Source organism: Numenius arquata, chromosome 4, assembly GCF_964106895.1.
Source record: "Numenius arquata chromosome 4, bNumArq3.hap1.1, whole genome shotgun sequence".
NCBI lineage: Eukaryota > Metazoa > Chordata > Aves > Charadriiformes > Scolopacidae > Numenius > Numenius arquata.
Genome location: NC_133579.1, coordinates 65,382,396 through 65,405,022, shown reverse-complemented (window position 1 = coordinate 65,405,022; position 22,627 = coordinate 65,382,396). Strand labels below are relative to the sequence as shown.

The following is a 22,627-nucleotide window of genomic DNA, read 5'->3' as shown; positions in this document are numbered from 1 at the left end:
CAAGTCATACAGAAATTTTTAGGAATACTACAAAACTCCAAAGTTTAAAATTTGCTGAAGACTCAACTTTTTGCTACAAAGCAAAATAAAAGTCAATGTCAAAAATACAGGCACTATGACATCTATTTTTTTTCCCCTAACAGACTAAAAAGGTGAGGCTTCTCTGCAGTGAAACATATAATAAGCAGTGAGTTCACAATAACTGTTTTCTCCTCAAGTATCTTTCCAGTCAAAGAGCTAAATTCACATTTTTGCTGGCTGCCTAAAGTTTCTACTTGGATGCCTGAATAGACTAAGTGTGAGAAATAAAAAAAAAAGCAGAACCAAAGAGACACAAAAAATAGCAGTAAGAGATGGCACAGAACTAGAGACTGCTACAACATAATGTAAAAGAAAAAAACCCAGCAGTTCATATAAAAGATACACAATTCTGATTTTTATGCAAAGCTGTTCTGTTAAATCTTTTAGCCACTGTACTGAAGGTATATGGAATATCTTTCAATATGGAAGTTGATAATAATCAGAATTCAGGTTAATTATATCCTACCCCGCCCATTCCGTAAAGAGGAATACAGAATCTCAAAAAATACACAAATCACAGGTACCTCAGAATGCTTACTAATGGCTAAAGATAAATTTAAGAACTAAATAATCACTTATCCAGTTTAAAAAAAAAAAAAACACACAAAACCAAAAGCAAACAATTCCATACTGTATTTTTAAAGACAAGTAAAATAATTTAGCATATCTTTAAGTAATAAAAAAATTGTAATAGCCTCCTACTACAGAGATTTCACTAGCAACCTGCTATCTGCAACGAGTCAAATTCCTTGGCTTCCACTGTGCCTATATAGTCCATTAAAAGACAGTGTAAACCGGGGAACTGCTACATCATACTTAGAAATCCAAGCTGTTTTGGTGATAATGAAAGTAAATAATCAACCTGCTATCTTATCACCTACATGTTATATATTTAAAGAAAGCAACTTCAACCATTTGGTGTTAAAAACTAAGTTACCATAATATCTATAAGGAACCTAAGTCCAAGCACTACCAGACATTTACGCTCATAGAAAATGTAACTAAGAACACCCTAGTGTTTTGAATGCATTGACTTATTAAGAAAAGTAAAATTAACACTCAAAACATTGTAGGCTATACAACAGCTGCAGCTGGTTTTACTATCAAGCTTGTTTCTTAGAAAGGGGTATAAGAAAAAAACTGCAACATCCATAAGAACTTTAAGACTAAATAATCTTCCAAAGGACCTTCGCAACTGACTTGCAAGGATATAAAAAGTTTGAATAGTGTTCTCCTATAGTTTCCTACACTGTCTTCACTGACAGTATACTATAAGGTCAGAAATGCAGTACACTAAAAAAGTACTTAAATTTCATCTTTAATATAGTTACTCTGCATTAAAATTTTGTAGGAATATGCAAATCCAAGATTCTTATTGTCTGCACAATCATAGTAAGAAATGAGCTGTTAAAATTTTCTCTATTTAAATGTTTCAAAATATGACACAGACAGTCTGAGTCTTTCATTTCAAATTGAAAACAAGTTTAATTTTATGGAATGTTTCCAAGGAAACAGTATTTTGAACATGAAAAACCCAGGTTTCACATGAACCCAGTTCTACATGGGAACGGGGCAGGGGGGAAGCCAAGCAGTCATCTTGCACAGTGCTTGAAACACTTATTCCTGTAACACTTTGCTTGTGATTCCTATAACGTTCCTAGAAAGACTCCCATTTACTTACAACCCTCTCACTTTCTGAGGTTGCACAATTTCTGTCTCATGACATTTCTCCCTAAGGTCTAAAGCCTTTCTGGGGACCCTACTGTCAGAATAGTTGCATTGACAATAATATAATGCAAGCCCGGGCTGCAGCAAGATTATCATCTGTACACGCTTATATGAAGGAACCTCATAATAAAGAGCTAACTTAAAAGATTTTGCAAGAAGCAGAGACCAAGAAATTAAATATATTCTCTTGACTTTCTTTTTAAAATAGAAATCTTCATTTCTAGAAAACATCAACAAACAAGTAAAAATCCCTTGTTCCAGTTCCATGTATTTCTGACCAGTTAAACACAAACCTCAAATAAAGCTCTTAACACATTTAGTTGCTGTTTACTTCTGTCAAATGCCTGGTCAGGTTCTCTCAGGTGAAAACTGCTACAGTTTAAGAAAATACACACTTGGTGATTCATGATGCAATCTCTTATTGCAGCCTCTACAATTCAAGTGAAGGCACTAATGCAAGAAAGCTGCTGCAGACTTCACCAGATTCTACTCTATACACAAGTACTCCGCTAATAATGCCACAAGACATACTTACACGTAGAGACTGAGTAAAGTTTACATGTTGTCATAACAAGTAACTGCTGAAGATATATCAAAATAGGCCTTCAGACTGCACAAAGTTTTCACATTAGATTAGCATACAAAACAAACAGAACAGCAACTGACTATGTTCTATATTTTGTTCATTGGCTTATGCTTTTGTTGTGAACAAGAAAATGCTGGATGCTAAAGGAAAAACAACTTACTGCAACAGAAACAACTTGCAATAAAAGTAGTATGGTTTCTGTTTAAAGAGTTACACATAACACTCTAGAAGACAACAAAGCATTTGTATTTCACAAATATCACTCAAACACGCTAAAACAGCTCAGGCTAAATCATAGGGATCAGTGTCATGAAAACTCAAACTAATTCTCATGGTATTTGTTTGTTTTGGATAGTTTTTCCTTTTTGATTTCTTCACAGCACATCCTACAAGATACTGCCAAAACAACAGGTAACTGATTGTATGGCCAATGTTAAATTGAACAGCCATAATCCAGCCTTACGAACACTGTTTTACCAAAAGGCATACTGATTACTTGTGTGAGTTGCTGTAGTGACATGTTATTTTAGTGCAGAATATTCAGCAGAACTTACACATGCAATATAAAGCGTGTCCATGAAGATCTGCATCAGTACAACCACACCACAGACTTAACAACCACACTCACAGAAGCGTAAGCTAAGTGATATCTGCTAAAAGACTAAAGACTTTCTAATCCTAGCTTTCATTTTTTTCTTCTAGATGGCTTACGACTTGCAGTTCTTTTCATTCTTCTTTAAAAAAAAAAAAAAGCAAATGCTTAGAGGATTTTGCATTTTAAGCATGCATCTTCCTCAGCTGTTCTAAAAGCACTAAAGATTGTCTGGATGTAAATGGCATTATTATCATTTGCCCATTGCTAGTAATTGTATTTATGAATCAACGAATAAGATAAAGAATGGACACAAATTCAACACATTGATGATAAAGGCGTTTTCCCCAAAAGTTAATTTTCCCTGGGAAAGAAACAGATAAAAAGTCTCTTCTGGTGAAAGATTTAAAAAAGCCAACCAAACCAACCAAAAAACCAAAAACAAACAAACAAACAAAAAACCCCGCTGTATTTAAACTAAAATTAAGTGGGCATAACCTGGTACCACGACCAAAAGTACCATTCTCACTCTCGTGGGTCCAGATGCTCACTTCTGCCCAAAGTTAGCTTTCTCTCTTGCTGCCATAGCTACTCATGAAGCGATACAAACAGGGGGAACGAACCTGGCCAAAAACTAACTCATTCTCGAGGTCAGCTTTTGCAGAATGAGCTACCCAATCGGGTTTACCATGAAGCTGACACAAACAGTCACAAACTGGGACAAAGGAAGAGAACTCACTCAGTGTTCAGAGACTGCTTCTCCTCATGGCCAAATCATCACTAAGTCTTCAAACCACGGTTTAGAGCAAGAATTGTAAACATTCAAAAAACATTGCCCTGACTGGAAACGAAGAGATTCATTACAGGGATCTACAAGCCTAAGACCGAAATTCACGCAGAAATGGATGATCACTCAGTAAATCATACACGCCTAAGCCGTTTCTAACATAAAATAATGGAACCACATTTTGCTTCTGAAAGCCGGGTAGCCAGTCGATACCCTTGACAGCCCCTTGGAAAGTGGAACCGGAGTGTGCTTATGCCCAGTATGAAATGCCGAAGAGTGCAATCTAAGGTTACAGCAAAGCTCACAGACTCTCAACCAAGAGAGATTATAGATGACTCTTCACCATTAAAGGACACCCACAGCCAACAGCACAAAGCTATCAGACTTGTAGTTTTCCATAAACTATGACAGTATCATGCAAGTATATTTAGTTGTGTAAGAGGAAAACCTTAGCTGGTATCTGAAATAAAATATTAACTGCGGGGCTGTAAGGCAGATGCATTATTCCTTTACACAAAGCTAGAGCACCTAAATATGTAAGAGACTGGCACAAATGAACTCAGTAAAATGCAGCATAAGAAAACCGAAATCAACATTTGAGAGACTGGAAAGTCTCATGTGGGTATACCAATTTAGCTAAAAGAATGGCCACCACGGTGATCATTTCTGGAAAGTTAGGGGACAGTATACTGTTATAACAGATTTAGAAACTGAGCGTATACAAGCCCAAATCAAAGAGCAGGTCCACAGGACTTAGCATAACCTTGTTCATTCCCATTCCGAGACTACCAACGTAGTTTGCTTTAATTAAGCTCCTGTTCTAGAAATTTAGATGAATCCAAAACTAGGGAGTTGTAGGCTTTGTGTTGCCTTTTGCGTATCTCATTCCCTTAAGTACTGTCTTAAGAAATTACAGAAGAAAAGCTATGTACATTACTTCTGGTTCTCTGATAGATCAATTACAAATGAGGACTGCATTAATAGCTTATAAAGGTTTAATTTAAAGCTACAACTATGTGTAGCTTCCCCAATCATATCAGAATTTTTCACAGTATTTGCAACAATACTCTTCTTTAACTGACACATATGTATTTATTTATTTTTCAATTAACTCGGGATTTCAGTAGAGATGCAGTTAAAATTTATTGCAGTTAATATTCCCCTTTCTACCATGCTTTCTAATCACCACTTTGGTACTGTTCCCCATACCTAGAGCCATTTCTCATCTACTGCCACCATCTCCAGTTGCTCACGTCACTGTCCACAATGTTACACGTGAAGCCAAACAAAACAAAGCAAAAGACTATAAAAGGAGTATGAAATAGAGTTACTCAGACTGCAAAAGGAGACATGAAATTAAGGAAGAAAACTGGAGAAATAAAGAGCAACAGAAAATATTTACAGAGCAACATGACAGCAGGAGGTGAGCAATTTTGAGAGGAATTTAGTAACATTTAAGATAATTATTTCACTTTACTGTAATAGCACATAAAAGATCTTGGGACTCTTCGTGTCACTGTACAAATACCAAATAGTTTTGTTTGAATGGTATTTCAACCTTATTATTTTTCTTAACCTTAATTCTCACTTCCCTTTTTCTGATCTGTAACCATCTCTTGCTGCATGCCCCTATCAGCCCTCATTGAGGTATCAAAAAAACAACTTCACTCTTCATATGCTCTGCAGCACCAAGCTCCATACCCATTTCTTACTTCCTGGTAAGCCTGCTTTCACGCTTGCTTCAATGCGTCCATAATTCCTAGAAGTTGATCATCATGAACATCTGCAAAATTAACGTACTATGCACCTTCAAATTCCTACTCAAGACTGTTAACCCCCAAATACATAAAGAATTTAATGACCTAGGTCACTAGGGTAATAAAACCAACGCTCGTCTCACACACAGACAGCTATGACAAGCCATACTGGAAGCCATGCCATATCGATGCCCTATACTGAAAAGAGCTGTGCTTCTTCAGAAGAGGAGAATAATCTTTGTGATTACCCAGCATATTTGAGATACGCAAGATCATATTCCAGGGGCAGTGCCATCAAGTGCTACAGTAGTACAAAAAAATAAATCTCCTAGACTGGGCTTTTAGCAAAAGGTTTTGATGATTTGAGGCAAGTCATGCTAAGTAGAGCACACAAGCAAGAATGCTGTTAGACTTGCCCCTATAACATAGAACATGGACTAAATACTTTAAGCTTTTTATATATAAAAAAAAAAAATAGTAAAGGTCATTACCAAAGGTAACCCCAAATAAAAACCATTAAATCATCCACTGACATTTACGAAAGTTGAAAGCTGTACTCGCAGATAGACATCTGAGGTGCCTCAGGTAGTCTAGGATTTATTTTAAACAGTACTACAAAATATAGCTGTAGTGCTTTCACAGCTAGACTCAGGTCTTGAGAATATATGCTTTTGCAACAGAAAGGCATTTTAACTAATTGACCCTATTACATGCTGGTCATTTACAGATATGGTCTTCCTGAACTTCATTCCCATTACCAAACACCAAGAAGAAAAAAAACTGGTAAAAACATACATAGAGCAAGACACAAAAGGCAGTGAGAAAGAACTAATAAACCCTATCTGACACGAACAGGTTTCTATAGACCTACTTCTATATCTCTGCGTTAATTTCCTCAGTTGACTTATTACAGAAGAATTTATTAGTGTAAATGCAGCGTAACATTGAATTGTAAGAGATTCCAACTGCATCTAGTTAAAGACCTCTTGGACCTAAAAACAGGGTCTATAAACACACACATCCCATCCAGTGAGGCTCCGTGTGTCGACTCCTGCTCTTCACTAGCTAAGCTAGATTTGTCTTCGGCTCTGTGCACAGTATTCCCCAACATCCACTCTATCTTCTACAATGAAAACAATGAACATAGCTCATTATGCAGCTCATGTTTCATAAAGTGACACTAAAAAAAGGTCACAAGGCTGAAGCAAGGACAAGGCAGAATGTATTAACTGAAAGAAGTACCTCCCATATTTTTTAGGCAGTCTCAGCAGGCAACTTCACAAGTCTTAGCTTTGTACACCTCATAAATAACCATTTAAACTACAAAACCTCGGAACACTTAATTCACAGGTGTTTTCTGCTTTTGTAGGATTGCCCTGAGTGGCTGACTGAATTAGAAATTACTAAAAAGCAACACAAAGAAGTCTAAGGTAAAGTGTTAGAGGAGCCATGTAAAATGACATCCACACACAGAGACAAGTTTTGAATTCCATCATTTCAAAAAAGCTAACTTTCAAACTAAGCAGGCAGAAATACATTTCAGGAATAGACACGTGCATCACTAGTACATCACAGTAAGAACCTCTCATTAACTGCTGGCAGCAGGCCAATTTTAAAAAAATGTTTAAGGAATAAAAAAAAAAACACAAAAGGTGTTCCTAAAATTGATAGCAAAACATTACTTGAAACACTAATTTCTATCATCTTGATTTAAAAATAATTAGGTCTTCATAGCGTGACAAAAGCAACTACACATAGAAATTTTTCACAGCAAAGCAATCTCCCAGAGATAACTTTTGGAAACAGTTTGGTTTGGATTAACAACTCATAAATGCCCATCCACAGCAGCAGCAGTAGTGAGAGGCTACTCTTTCAAGATATCTCTATACAATACTATAAGCAAAACAAAAAAGTTTGAATACTGTTTCTGACTTACAGAAGGCTTACAGAACACTGGGAAAATGAAAGAAACAGCAGCAAAACAGACAAAGAAAAGACAAGAGGTACTGAATTTCATTCAGAGCAATGACATTTTTCTCCCAAGATTTATTTTCACAACAGGACAGGCATCCACAACATGCTTGTACAGTACCTAGGACAATGACATTCAATCCTGACTGGAACTTCAAAAAGAACCACAGTATATACTACAGCATACTGGAAAGAATATTGCTTATGTAGTCCTACATAGGCAACATAATCAATGTCTCAGGATTAAAACACACCCTCTACCAAAAGCAGTAAAAGACGAAAAGGCATTAAAGCAGTCTAGCAAGGACTTCGCTAGCACTTCAGGACTTTCCTAGATGAGATTCTATCTGCCTCAGTAGACTTAAAAGCACAGTATCACCTGTGCTTCAACAGATTCATAATTCAGATGGATTCTGAGAAGCAGCAGCCACGCTCACTCATCAACTCTTGCTCATTCCATAAAGTGACAAATTCTCAGGAACCTATTCAGAACATTCCCCTTTATTCCTATTACTGTTCACTAACAAGTAGCCTTAAGAATAACTTTCTGTTTTAAAATTGATATGACATCCATGAAAAGACTGAACTGAGGAGATAAACTGATCTGCTGCACACCCTAAAAACTTCCTAAATATTACATGAAAGTCTATAAAGTCATATAGTCAAAATCCAACACCTTTAAATGTAAGAGCAGAGTCAAACTACAGTCATTCAAACCCCAACTCCTCTGTCAAGAGTAAATGAGAGAATGCTGTTACGGTATTTATTGTGTACACTGATTTGTGGACAATAAATACCACAATCAGCTCCCTTAAGACAACAAAATATCATAGTGTTAACTTCTCATGAATAAGGAATTAAACTACATAAAAAGTGGTAAAATATGAAAATAAATTTTGATACCAAAGACATTTGTTGACTGAAAGAAAGATGATGTGAGAAAGTATTTCAGGTAACAATTAATTAAAAACCCACTCAATGCTTACCCATCTCTTCCCTTACTGACAATTTTAACTTCGAAATAGTATATGCCACAGGCTGCAGGTATAGGATGTGTAGCTCGAACAGAAGCAGCATCTTTTGGAGTTTTTCCATGACCTGAAAAACAATTGCATTCAAAACACAACAAAAATGTATGTTAGATAATTGCAGAAGATGACTCAAAGGTATACAGACCAACTACTCAAAATAGAAGGCTTATGTAATGGGGAAACAATATGCAATATTCTAATCAGCATTTTTATGCTAGAATATTTTCTTCTAACATTAAGTTTTCATTGTAGGCACCAGTACTGCAACTAAGCATGCTCTGAGAAGTTCTGGATATGCTACTCTAAAAGGTTCTACGATTACTTGAACGGAAACTAGAAAATTCAAGTTTCACTGCAGTAAGTACCTGGGTTTGAAAGAACTGTTATGATTTCTCAAATGCACAGGGCTTACTCATTTTTGTAGACTGAAACACAATATAACGGAGTTTAATCTCCAGTGTCCTTCAGTCATTATATAGAATGTCAGTCATTACATAGAACGTACGACTCACAATTCATTTCCATGTTCTGAATGTTATTTCGGGACAGCATTAAGCGTTACAGCCTGCAGCTGAGCTAATGCAGCTCCTACTCCTTTTTCTTATAAGGCTCACTATGTATCAGCTCTGCGACAAGAATAATGTCCAACACCAGCTCTTTTCTACTCCAGAGATTTTCAAACGAAACCCAAGAGCCACTTGCACTCCACTAAGACTAACTCTTCTGAATGCGTCACCCTCTTCATAGCCCTTTGTTCCGAAGGCAACTTGGAAGCAGGCTTTTGGACAGATGATTTGTTTTAGCAGCAACCTGTTCAAGCAAGCTCAGTAATTTCTCCCAGGCACACTAAAATCCCTCCATTACCGTGTGAAAGTCACACACGGGGTCACAGGATGTAGTTTAAAAAAAAAAAAAAAAAAGGAAAAGAAAAGAAAAAGAGAGCCCACAAGGTGGGAACCATACTGGATCCTGGCAAGAGGCATTTCAATAAGATGGCAACAAGGAACAGATTGTCATTGCCGTAAGAATAATTCCCACAGATCCCATACCCACTCTCTCTATGTGGATCTGGGGTGTGATGGAAAGAGATGACTGAGTGTACTGTACGAATCACTTGGTTGCAGCACTCCAGTCCAGCTGTCATCTCTGGTCCAGAACACAGAGATCTACTGCACCTACATAGCAATTGATCTGCATATGCCAAAAAAAGAAAAAAAAATACACTCCTTCCAGTAGCATTAACACTGGAATAATTAATTGCTCAGGCACAGATTAATCAGGTCTCATGTGCAGCAAGGCAGGTCAAACAACAAGGAAGAAACCGCAGGAAGAGGACAGCACAGCCAGCCAGAAAGATCAGACAGAGCTGACCCACACTACTGAACCTCTAACCACAGAGCCCTCTACTGTAAATGTTGATAAAACTACGAACGCTTATCTGAGAGCTAACACCAACCCTCTCTTACCAAATGGCATATACTCAGCCAAGGAGAACTCTCCATTTCACCAGGGCCACATTTGCATCCAAAGCTTTGCTAGGACAGCACAACTCCCTGAGATTAGGTTTAACCTACGTAGTTTTTCAGACGTAACTAGTTCATCTCAGTGTGTTACTACCTTAAGGCAACTAACCAGCCAACTCTCTTACTTTTCTGGGTGCAAATGCATTGCTCACTTCAATACGTTGTTACTAAACATTTTATATAAGGATCCTTTGATCACCTCACAGGTTTTACAATATTAAGCTTATTACCTAACTTCTGCATGTTGTTTTCAGAAGTCTCACAAGAGGAAAACCAGTAATTTACTCCTCCATACACATGACAGCACGCATGTTTTATTGTTCACCACTTTTAAGTTATTTCCTCGGGCTGTGTCAACCAAGGTAATAACCAAGTACATAACCTTAGAGCTTCCATATGTTTGCTTGGGTTTCAAGTGCTGGTAGCTCACTATTTAGCTGCTATTAATTAGATTATCAGTCTTAAGTATGCAGCCATCCTTCAGCTAAAAGGCACCCAAAATTTTATGGGCAGAACATTAAACTCCTGGGAGATCCCCTACATTCAGATAGCTCTGATTAAATGATGCATTAGTTAGAAAGGGGGGTGAGAGGAAGGAAAGATACTGTCTTTTTAAATGTCCTTAGGTTTTTACTTTAAAATAGACTGCAAAGAAGTTCCCTTGGTTACTCTATGCACTTGATAATCTGTGTAGTTTCAGTCTGAGTCAACCTCCTTATTTGGACAAGTCTTCCACATAGAAAACTAAAGTAGTAGGGACTAGCCAAATATTACTGGAAATATACATCTATCACCCAGCAGACTTTGTTTTGTGAAATCACAATCTAAGTGTTTGGAAACATTACCGGTTCAAGGTATTCTTAGCAACTCTTCCTTAAACAAGTCCCCTTCCCTCACCCCCTCCTCAATTCAGGCAGCTATTTGCAAGAACATACCATGGACCAGATTGATTAGCTGATCGGGCTTTAAGAAACCTACCAGATTTTTTTAAGCAGCAGATCAGGTCCCTGATCCCGTTCACAACCCAGCCACACACAGCTGTCACACTGCAAATAAGAGGTCGACACAGGGGCAGAAGTAACAGGATACCTTACCAGTATTGCCAAACACTTCATGTGGTGAAGCAACATGCTTGGGGAAGTCAGTGCCCAAAAGTACTTTCATCCCATTAAAACAGAAGACACCCTAAATTTAGAACTAGTGTCCTTTCAATATAATCTTCTATGAATCCCCTTCTACTACTTGAGTATGCTGCTTTTATCTGTAGTTACATACAGTTACTATTTCTAACAGCAAGTTCAGCAGCAACAAGCAGTTAACTACTTTCAAATATTCCAAATACCTCTACATTGTCTCAACATGCTAGTTGAGACTTTCAGTACTACCAAGCTATGTTGGATTACATGAGTCAAGAGATACTAGTTATCAGCCAGCTTTAAAACAAGAAAGAGGCTCTTCACAGAGCAGGCAGTTGAACTGCAAAATTTCTTACCAAAGGATATTATAGTGCTACTGTTTAAGTGGACGCTGGATAAGCTTCTAGAGCAGAAATTAACTGAGAAACCGCCTTCAGCTCAGGATGTCCTTCAGCTTAAAATGGCTGGAAACCAAGACTGGAAAACACAGATACACCATGTACACCCAACATGTTTTTAGATTTTTCCACAGGCGCTGATTTACGGCCACTGTCACTGATGCGACGCGGAGCTGAGTGGCCCATTAGTTTGACATTATATAGTGCTGCCACATTCTTTGGCAACCTGAATCCCCACTTCCTTGCTTGTGAATAAAAAGGAACTTCGACACCCAACTCTGAACTTCTGAATTGGAGGTTCCAAGCGCCTGAAGGAGATGATATGAATACCGCCCTATGTTCTTCCCCAGGCTTCTTCCACAGTCGCAAGCTATAGCTAAGTATTTAAAAGAATACTTTTAAAATATGTATTATTTAACAATAAAAATTAATCATTTTCAGCATTAAAAAGAGAATTCTGCTAACAGATGCACCGGGGCAAAGAAGGGAAAACAGGTGTACGAAGCTTGAACTTTACACTGTAAATCAGATCACAGGTAAAGTTCAATTACCAGAATTGCTTTTGACTGGGCTTTCATTAAAAGTGTTTTAACAACCATGAGCTGAAAACACTCAAGGAGTAAAGCTTTATTTTATTTTTTAAGCAGTCATTGACACTGATTAATTTTACTAGAAGTAGTATCATCAGTCCTTCAGCAAAAAAATTGAAATTAACCTAAATTTAAATTCTACCTACTTGAAAAAAGCCAACTCAAATAAAACCACATTTGGAGAAGCCATTTCAGCTTTCAAAAATACAATCTTTGAACTTAGATCTAAGTGTGTAATGCATATGCACCAAATAGTCCAAAAAAAGTCTATAGGAGCATCTACCTAGACAAAACTGTGTTTATACAGTTTTAATCCTTAAATGAAGTTTACCTAAGCTGAACTGCAGTTATTTCCAACAGGTAGTCCAATGACTTGCTCACACTGCCAAAAATAAAATAATCAAGGCCTAATCTTCTGCTGAATTCATTAGTAAAGTTTCACTGAGACAATAAAAAAAAAACCAACGTGCAAATTACTGATTTTACTTCAACTTTTTTCCCCAATTTAAAAAAGCAAGACATCTCAGAGCTACAAAGGTGTCCAAAACAGGCATACTGTACTGAATGTACTTCGAGTGTTTTCTGTCAGAAAAACTGTGTCACTGAATGACAACACACAACTATTACTACAGAGCCCTATCCTGTTTGTTAGAAAAACTGGGATGCATAGTTTGCACAGAAAAATAAAATAATTTTGGTTTTCTTTTTCTGGGTTTTTCTTTTTTTTTTTAGTTTGGCACTAGAGACAGTTCAAAGGCAACTGTATTGTAAATAGATGTCTGGCGAAGATTTCCTGGCCTGTGATACATTAGAAAAAGTTCCCGCAATGGCAGCTTACTCAAAATTGCGTAACTTTCCTCAGCTTTTTTTGGATAATTGTCACAAGACTAACTAAAGTGAAGTTACTATAGGACTTTCCGTGACTTTAGCACTAATGATTTAGTCTGTTTACCTAATTCTGTATATAGTTTCTTTCATGGTTGCAATCTGTGTTGAGTCTGTATTTTTATCTCCTTATAGTACACAGCATAGATTATTATCTGTTGGAAACTGAACTTGTCTGTCTAGTGGAACGTTCATATTACACACAACATTTATGAAATCCCTGTTTTCAACAAGATTCATGTGTTAATCCTGAGTATTTTAGAAATACGTAGGAATATTTTTAAAGATGTCTTACCTTAATAGCTACATATTTTGTGCAGTAATTGATTTACATGTAACATATACTTGTCTGAACCTTTATGCTTTCTTTACCACCTAACTACATCTCAGAGCTGTTAATATCACAATTAAGTGAGATGACATAATTTTTTTTTCTGATACTGTTTTTCATGTCTCCCTTACATAAGATATAGATATACCACGTAGGTATGCCATGAACAACAGTCACTAAGAACAGTGTCAGCTTTCAATCAGCTTGCACAGCTAACTGGCAGCAATGCAGAAATGCATGTCTGTCCATCTGAAAAACAAAAATACCTCTGGGTATAGTCTTTAATATGTTGCAGTATCACTGATGCCAATGTATACGTATTTCATATTCAGATTTTGACAAAGCTTCCTAACCAAGAGTCAGAATTTTTAAAAGTATAACAGAATACCTCACCATGGAAATAAATTAGCCTGTTGTGGTAAACAACACGGCAGTCTATGCATCTGCTCTTCAACCACCTCCTCCCGTTTATGTTTTCCTTTTCTTTTTTAAGCAACACTATGATTCTGAGAGATAACAGAAAAGAGCACTGACCCTCAGGTTTTGTTGGCCTCCAACAAAATTTAAAGAGCGCTATACTTATGCAAGATCATGCTCATTTCTTTACACCTCCACCGCTTGATCAGTGCCTGGTTTCGTGGCAGTTTTGATTTTTAAGCACACTCTAGGATGCCTGCAAAAAGCTTCAGGTACACGTGCAGTACACAAAGCACGACAGCTGCAATGGACAGAAAGAGACATCTACTGCAGCTCATGTTTCCATACAAGTTGTCCGCTGGTATGCAAGAAAATGAAAGGAATCTTCAAAATTACAGACAAGAGGACCATCATTCCTCTCACAAACCAATGAAACAAAAATATCACTGTTCACAATACATCAGCACATTAAAATTATGAAGCTAGTTGTATGAAAAACTGACTCGAAGGCTCTTGCTCCAATTGTTCCCCCCCAACTATTTTTTTCCAGAGGCAAGAATCCCCAACCCAGCCAGGGTGGAAGGAAAGCACTGATGTTACCACTTTCTGCCTCCCATCAGTCACAGGCAGGAGGAAATTACTCCAGAAAAACAGTTCTATAGCCAGAAATCCACAGAGGCAGCAGAGAAAGCTGAAGCGCACAAGGTACCTATACTACAGTAATGGAAAATAGTAATAATTGCTTCTGATTACTGGCTTCCTTGGGCAGATCTGACTTCTCTCCCTTCCCTGAGTATTTTGGTCAGGAATACAAGGGATCTTTATCCATGTTCAATGTGTGATTCAAATTTCCTTTCAACAAAAACGTCCACATTTTTTCCATGACTACTTAGATAACTTCAGAAGCACTGAAAGTGCCAATACTCCACAAGAAGATACTCTGAATGCTTCGAGACCTCTGTGTGCAACTGATTTGTAGAACAACATTTTACAGTGGTAGGCACATTCTTATTTGCTATCTTCCCTTATTCTCCTCACCGAACCTCCTCATTTTCTTCCCTTTTATTGTATTCTTATGGCTGAAGGATCCAGGAGGGAGAAAAGGCAGCAGATGTTTTAGTGGGCTTCTTCCCCAGTTCTCGGGTAGGAATGCCCTGATACCATTCATTGCTTAGCCCAGTTAGCAACTCCAGGTGCCAGGCTGGTAACATATACATGGGGCTGCCCTAACAGCCACCTTCATTAAATTACCAGGAAGAAAAGATGGGCCACTTGAGAGGCCATTCACTCGCATTTAGGAGAAAGAAAAGCGTATACATGTTATATTGGCACCTCCCCTATTCACAGTCCTCTGCGCTAATCTAGGAACTCTTCAACATTCATCACTTACTATTATTTAACAGGCAGAGTATCCACAGTATTTCCGATGTTACCTGTACTTCAGAAACATGCTGAGCCTTTCATAATTTCTTTGAGGTAATGAACTTCTTTTATTAACACTAGGGCAAAGAAGAGAAATTAGGAAAAACAGGCAGAGACAGCACAAAGCAAGCTTGAAAATATACTTCTACAATTACACTGACCAGGGAAGTTCCATCTCTAAATTCCAGCTCATGAGCAAAAGGAGTTGGTAAAAGAAAAACAAACCAGCAGAAGGACGTGATGGCCATAAAGCTATGATCATCTTATAAGAAAAAAAAAAAAAAAAAAAAAAAAACCTCAGTCTGCCACCACTAAGCACCAGAAAATACAAAATGCTTCTAAAAATACAAGGTCATAAAACGCTGAACAAAAGCCAGGAAATTCAGAGTTGAGTATTAAATACCATGTCCTTAAATCACTCAGTGCCTCCCAGAAACCTGCTCTATAGTCATCAACCTCCTTCATTACCTTTGTATGGTGCATTAAACTTAGCATTTTTAACAGAGTATTTTGTATGTAATAATAAAGCCTCTATTTAAAAAAAAAAAAAAAAGTCTCTGAGAGTACATTTAATCCTTTCATGGCAGCCAAATCCTGCCATGTGTTTGTGTTGCCATTTTCCTCCTCCGATTAAACAGTAACATGTTTATCGAGATTTCACTTGAATTTCTCCACTGTAAACTCAGAAAGGATAATTGCAAGGTTGTTTTTTTTTTTTTCCCCTCCCATTACGTTCCTTTGACTACCGACTGACAAAAGATCCAGTTCTTCACAGCCAACTCAGAAGTGGTTTTGAATCCACAACACTTCTACTTTAGGACTTAGGCCTAGAACACCAGATGTGTCTGTGTTTTTTCAGGTCAGAGTGTACGCTTACGTTTCCAGGTTTTATGACATTTCATAACAATCAACACCAAGTTTTTCTTCTGTTGCCTCTTGCTGATTTATAGAAACACATACTGTGATTTTTACCTTTTCTTTGAAAATCAGTAGCTTTAACTATGAAATGTCTATGCAGAAAGTTATAGTCACCTTTATTAATGTAAGTCCTATTGTCATTTCTTCCCTCAAATCGCTCTGTAGGCTGCACAACAGTTAGGCAAGACCTATTACCAGTGACTTTAATTCCATTTTTCACAGTTAAAAATAAACCGTGTTTTTCTCTGTGCTTTCCCCTCCCGTCATTTCCGCGTTTAATAGCTTAACGCTTGCTGCTCTTAACTCCGTTTAACCCTTGCTGTTCTCGAGGGGGGGGGGAACAAAAAAAGAAGCCACTTCTTTCCTCGCTCATTACCATAAACAGGACACGTCATGCCGATTTTCCTTTATTCTCCTGCCTCCGACCCAAACCTTCTGGTGATACCTGAATCCACGGAGGAAGTCTCGGAGTTTACATAATGCCCACTCCAGAAGCATGAGGCGGCGGGGGCGGCCCCTCGGTCCCCACTACCCCCCCCCCACCGCGACAGAAACCGGGGGGCGGGGGGGGGGAAGAAAAATAAAGCCGAAATAAGGAAAAAAAACCAAGACGCCAGGGGCAATTTAAGGGGGATGAGAAAACACAGTGGGGAGAAGAAAGAGGGGAGCGGAGCGTGTGTTATTTCCTGTTATTGTTACTCCCCTGCCCGGCGGAGGGGTCGGGCCGCTGCTCCCCGGCCCGCAGCCCCCGGCCGGGGGAGGGCCCGCCGGGGCAGGGGGGGGGTGGCGGCGGCGGCCCGGGCCGGCCCTCACCTTTGTAGTGTACCCGCAGGTTGTTCTGGGAGAGGCCGATGTAACTGAATTTGTCCTTCGGGCTCCAGGAGCGGGGCAGCGGCGTCTCCTGCTCATCCACGGCCGGGTAGAGCCTCTTCAGCCGCCGCTTCAGCTCCTTCTCCTGCTCGTTCAGGGCCGGATCGCCGTGCGGGAACGGCGCCGGGGCGCTGGTGCCTCCGCCGCCGCCGCTGCTGCTGCTGCTCCCCGCCGACAGGCCCAGCGCCGCGCCGGTACCGCCGCCCCCCGTCGCCGCGGGCCCGCTGCCGGCGGCGGGTGGCGGCGGCGCAGCGGTGGCCGGCGGCGGTGGCGGCGGGTGGAGCAGGAGCGCGGTGGCCGGTGCGGGGCCGGCGTTGGCGGCGGCAGAGGGGATCCCCGGCGCCGGCGGGGGAGCGGCGGCCGCCAAGGGGAGCGGCGGCGGCTGTTGTTGCTGTTGCCCGGACATCCCGGCTTCGGCCTCCACCTCGTCCTCCTCCGCCGCCACCTCCCGCGGTCGCGACTGTCACCGGGCGAGCCCGGGGCGGAGCGTCAGGCAGGCCCAGGCGCTATGGAGCGAGGCGGCCACCGGCGGCTGTGGCCGGCGGGTCACCCCCAACCGGAGCGTCTCGGAAGGGGGCGGGTTGGGGGGCGATGACGACGACGACGGCGGCCGGCGGGGCTGCCCGATGGGAGCGGGGGGGGGGGGGGGCCGGGCCGAGGGAGCGGCGGGAGGGAGGGGGGGAGCGAGGCGGGGAGAGCAGCGGCGCCGGGCGGAAGCGAGGCGAGCGGAGAGCGCGCGCCAGGCGCCGCGGCAAGGGCTGGCTCTCCCCCCTCCTCCTCCTTCTTCTTCCCCGTCTCGCGCGCGCGCTCTGTCCGGCGCGAGGCGCCGCCGCGCGTCCTGTCCCGTTCCCTCCCCCCCAGCCCCAGTCAGCTGAGCCCGGGTCCGCCTCCCCCCCCCCCGCGCTCGCGACGGCGCGCGAGGGCGGGGAGAAGGGGCGGGGCCTGCCGCGGCGGGCGCGAGGCTGGGCGGTTGGGGCAGGGGGCGAGGCGCGAGGGCGGCGGCGAAGCGCTGAGGGAAGAAGCGGGGCGGTGGAGAGGGGGGTGTCGCCGCGGCTTGTGCCGCCGTCGGTGGCGATGGGTGAAGACAATAAGCGGCGACAGGCCGGTCTCGCCCCTAGGAAGGCTGGGAGGCGGCCTCCTCTCAGGCCCGGCCCTGCTCTGCTGCTCGCCCTCCCCTCCGGCCCTGCCAGGGGACGGGGCGAGGGGAAGCGGCACCGAGAGAGGGGCAGGGCGGCCCAACGGGAGACGGGGAAGCTTGGGAATGTGTGGGTTGAGGAGGGCAAGAGGAACAGAACACTGTGCCTGGGGAGGGGTGTGGGTGTGTTCGTTTTATTTTTTTCTTCGGTTTGTGCTTTGAGGGATGTTTTTGCCTGTTCTTAATGTCATTGATTAATAAATGGTTGGCTGCACTGGTATTTTTCGCATGGTGGCAATGAAGGAGAAACATCAACAGGCAATCATGACTTGAAAAACATCACAGGAGGAAGGGGATTTTACAGGCTGGTCTAGAACCTGAAAAATTGGGCACTTCACAAACGATTTCCAGCTGCCAGCATGTTGGAGAACACCTACAGAAGCAGGAAACAGAGGAGGTTAATTATGCTTCACCTCTGTGAAATGGCTGGTGAGGTAATGCAGGTGTGACACTCACAAAGGCTTGTAAGACGCTAAACATTTCTTGCCTATAGTCACCAAAATATGTTGTCACACAGGACCACTTCATGACATCTAGTAGCATCTGTGGCTGGACAAAAATGCAATTATCTAAAAATACCTTACCCAAAGGAGCTGCAAACTATACAAGGGTAGAAATGCCTAGGATGGACATCTAAACATGCTCAATCATGCCTGGGGGTCAATTACACTGGCACAGCTACACTATCTCCTGCTAGATCCAAGTTTGCTTTCTAATATCTAGAGGTTGTTGTAAACCATTAAGCTTAGTATTTTAGAGTTTAAAAAACTACAGTATTTGGCTAACATAAACTTTTGCGGGATATATTTGTCATGTTCGTAAGCGTAGATGTGTCTGAACTTGCTCTTTGAATTTCAATAAATTTTTCGCCATAGCTGCTTCCTGAGTCGTGGCTCGCTTAGCATTCACGCAAAAACATTTCACATCACCCATTTTGAGATTGCCACCATCAACTTCCTGTTTCTCGTACAGTAAGACAGGAGAGCAGGTGTTCCCGTGCTTAACTCTGGGCATTATTCCTTGCCCTGATTGCTTTTATCCTGTCATTTACCACCTTCCTAGGATAAATAATCCAAATCTATCAAAAAGTTGTGTTTTTTATAAAAGCCTTTCCCCCTAAACGTGCCCATGCACAGACTCGACCACATGGCTTTTTCTGAGGTAGGGTACACTGTAGACTATGCCAGAGGAGAAAATTAATTCCTTTTATGTAGAGGTATTTAGTACTTGGTATTAACCAGTATGTTATTTATTCCTCCCGTGTTCTATTAGCTTATTTGTTTTCTGACTACAGCTTCGTGAGGATTAGGGGGAGCCCACGGATATTTACATAAATGCCCAGTTTCTGCTTTTTCAGTTGTCATCTATGAATCGGAACTTGTCAGGTGTAGAAGCAGTACTTGTGTTGCTCTCTAACGTGCTTTATTTTGCATGTTCAATATTGAACTTAATTCACCGTTAGGCGGTCCATTCTATTTATTTAGGAGTTCTTCACCATCACAGTCCCCTCTTGTCTTGCTTAACTGGAATTATGATGACAGCTGTGTGTTTTACTGCCTCACAATACAGTCCTCTTGCTAGAGCAGTGGTGAATAACAGCAACGACACGAGGCTTGCTCCGGAGCCCCGAAGCGGCCCGTTATTAACCTTCCGCCATCCCAGAAATGTGCTGTTGAATTCAGCTCTTTGTTTTCCATCTCCAGTTTTGGAGCTGCGATAGTACTTTCCTTCTTGCCCAGTGATTCCTTCGTAGCGTGAGGCGTCTCTGGATTAGGGATTTGATCAAAGGCCTTTTGAAATACTGTAAAACACTAGTCCAACAAAAATCTCTTTGGCTTTCAGGTGGTGGGGTTTTTGACACTTTCAATAGAGGGATCAGCCAGAAATTATTTTCCTTTGCAGAAAAGCCTAATTAGGCCTAATTTTATATGCAGAGATTTTCTTATGTATGTTTGTTTTTCATTTATGTTTACTTCTGATGACCATTTCAATCAAAGGAAATACAACCTGTTTTGGAATGGGTTGCCCAGAGAAGCTGTGGATGCCCCATCCCTGGAAGTGTTTGAGGCCAGGCTGGATGGGGCTTTGAGCAACCTGGTCTAGTGGAGGTGTCCCTGCCCATGGCAGGGGGCTTGGAACTCGATGATCTTTAAGGTGCCTTCCAACCCAAACCATTTTATGACTCTAACCCAAGCGTTGCAGCAGCTGAGGGTATTTGTTTGGCCTCCTTTTGGACATATCGACAGGGTGTCAACATGTCGGATGTGGGTTTTAATGTGAGTGCAGGTGATCAGTTCCCTCCGTCGCTCCAGGAGCCAGGTCCTCCAGGCAGACATGCCGCATGGGCATCTACTCCCCATGGGTACGCCTGTTGGCTCTCCTCCCTCGGGGAACCCAGAGCTGGAGCAGAGGGGAGAGCAGCCCCTGGCTGACACCCGCCAGGCAGTGTGGGTAAGGATAAAGCTCTGCCGATCGCACAAGCACATCCCCTTCTCACAGCAGTGTCCTGCATGGCCTCGACGCTGCTGAGGTTCATGTAACTCCTGGATCCGGTGTCGGCTGCTCTCTGTGTCTTCATGAGGAGCGAGTGAGTGGGCTGTGGCCATCTGTGCCAGTGACGCTGACGGCATTCTGGCTATCCTCAGGAAACAGAGGCAGGATTCTCCTTGGGAGTCTTATTTCCGTGCATGTCCCCTGTCCCCTCTGTAGGACCGAGCTTCCTAGTTACGGGTGAATTTAGTACGTGTGCTTCGGATGCCAGCCTGACAAATTTCCAGCCGCTTTCTGAAATCTAATCTCTCTCTGGTCTGTAGTGATGGTAACTGCTTGCTGTTCTTTGTTTAGCATTTCTCCCGGTTAAGATTTTCCAATGCATAGTTTCTTTGTAACTGTTTTGGAATTAATTTTCCCTGTTTCAAGAAGCTGCCTGGCAATCAGCAGCGGGTTATTTATTGTTGTACCTACTGTGCTGAATTACTACTTCTAATAAGAAAAGAAAACCACTAAAAAGTAGGCTATGATATTTCAACAGTGTTAAGGATAGATCTCTTCAAACTACCTGGAGGATTTTTTTTTTGCTGAGTCCTTTGCTATTTGGACTATTTTTTGCCCCTGCTAATTTAATTGCTCATATACCAGATAGGCTTGATGAACTGACAAATGAAAGACTTGGTGAAATGAATCACGTGTGAATTATAGGCCATCATCAGCTATTAACTTGGTTGAATCAAATGGTAATCAATTTGCAATTTAGAGTATTACTCTATTGCTGCTCGCACACAACACAGTGTTTCTGCTTTTCTAAAACTGGGCAATCCGCTAACAGAAATAATGTTGTTGTATGAGTCAACTATACCTGTGCCTATCTTAGACCAAGAGTGATTAGAAATCTCTCTTGTTTGCCAATGCTTCGGTTGTGTTATTTTTATAGATATATATGTATATATATATGGAGAGATACAGATATATATCTATTTAGTTTTGGTACTTGAACACCAGTGTGTTTACACAGCAGGAGCAGGCTTGTTCTCTGTATTTTGTTCTTATCTCTCTGGGGCACTGTGATCTAGGGGGACCCTAAGTTTTATAGAAGTATGATCCACTCTTTGTACAAAATCTCACCAAATTTAATCTCCAGAGTCTGATTTCTTTGAATTTCTTTGCATTTTGTTAATGAGTTTAAAGTTTTTTCATAGTTAACTTCACGCTTTTCTTCGAAATTTATTATTCATAGCTCTTTACAGTATCCTCTTTCCACACTGAAGAACAATTATTTTTTATTATTTTCTGGGTTTTTTGCCCAGTATTAAAAGGCAGTTTAAGGAGAACTGAAAATCTGTTCATCGGGATAGATCATAAATAGAAGATTTTATAGTTTCCGCTGTCCGGGCCACTGTACAAGCATCGTATTCTAACTAAAATGTCAAAATGAGCACAGAAATAAAATGCCCTCCAAACTGAATAGAATGTGTTTTATTCACAAGACAAATTTATGCGGGGGCAGGATAGAAAACACGATGAGACACATTGGTTTATTCCTTTTGTGACAACAGATATCAAACCATAACACTATTAGAGGAGTAATTCTCAGCTAGCGGGTCAAGATCCATTTCTGAGTCATCATGGATTTCTGCTGGGGGTGGAAGCAAGTTGGCATGATTTAAATGCTGCAATATAAGAAAAACTATGGAAGACTGACTGAAAAAAAAAAAAAAAAAAAAATCACAGTGCCCAGAATTTCTACAGTAAAAGAGTTTGTTTGGCCAGATCAGCCTGGACTAAAATATCCCTATATGGTAAGTAACCAAGTGAAGTGAGGCTGAAGGAGGGGAAGAGACGAAACGAAAGAAGGAAAGAGCTGATCATCCAGCCTGCTTGGGCTGAGGGACGGAAGCGCTCTGCGCTCCTTT

General features: G+C 41.2%; 1 protein-coding gene across 1 annotated transcript in view; it reads right to left on the bottom strand.

Moving 5' to 3' along the window:
• RANBP9 (RAN binding protein 9) overlaps positions 1–17,429 on the bottom strand; it is a 39,916-nt gene extending 22,487 nt beyond the window's left edge. Inside the window, exons 1-2 of the mRNA XM_074146217.1 lie at positions 16,967–17,429; positions 8,489–8,600 (exon numbers count right to left, since the gene is read on the bottom strand). Of these exons, the coding sequence (XP_074002318.1) occupies positions 8,489–8,600; positions 16,967–17,429 (575 nt within the window). The remainder of the gene's footprint in view (positions 1–8,488; positions 8,601–16,966) is intronic.
• Positions 17,430–22,627: the final 5,198 nt, after the last annotated feature.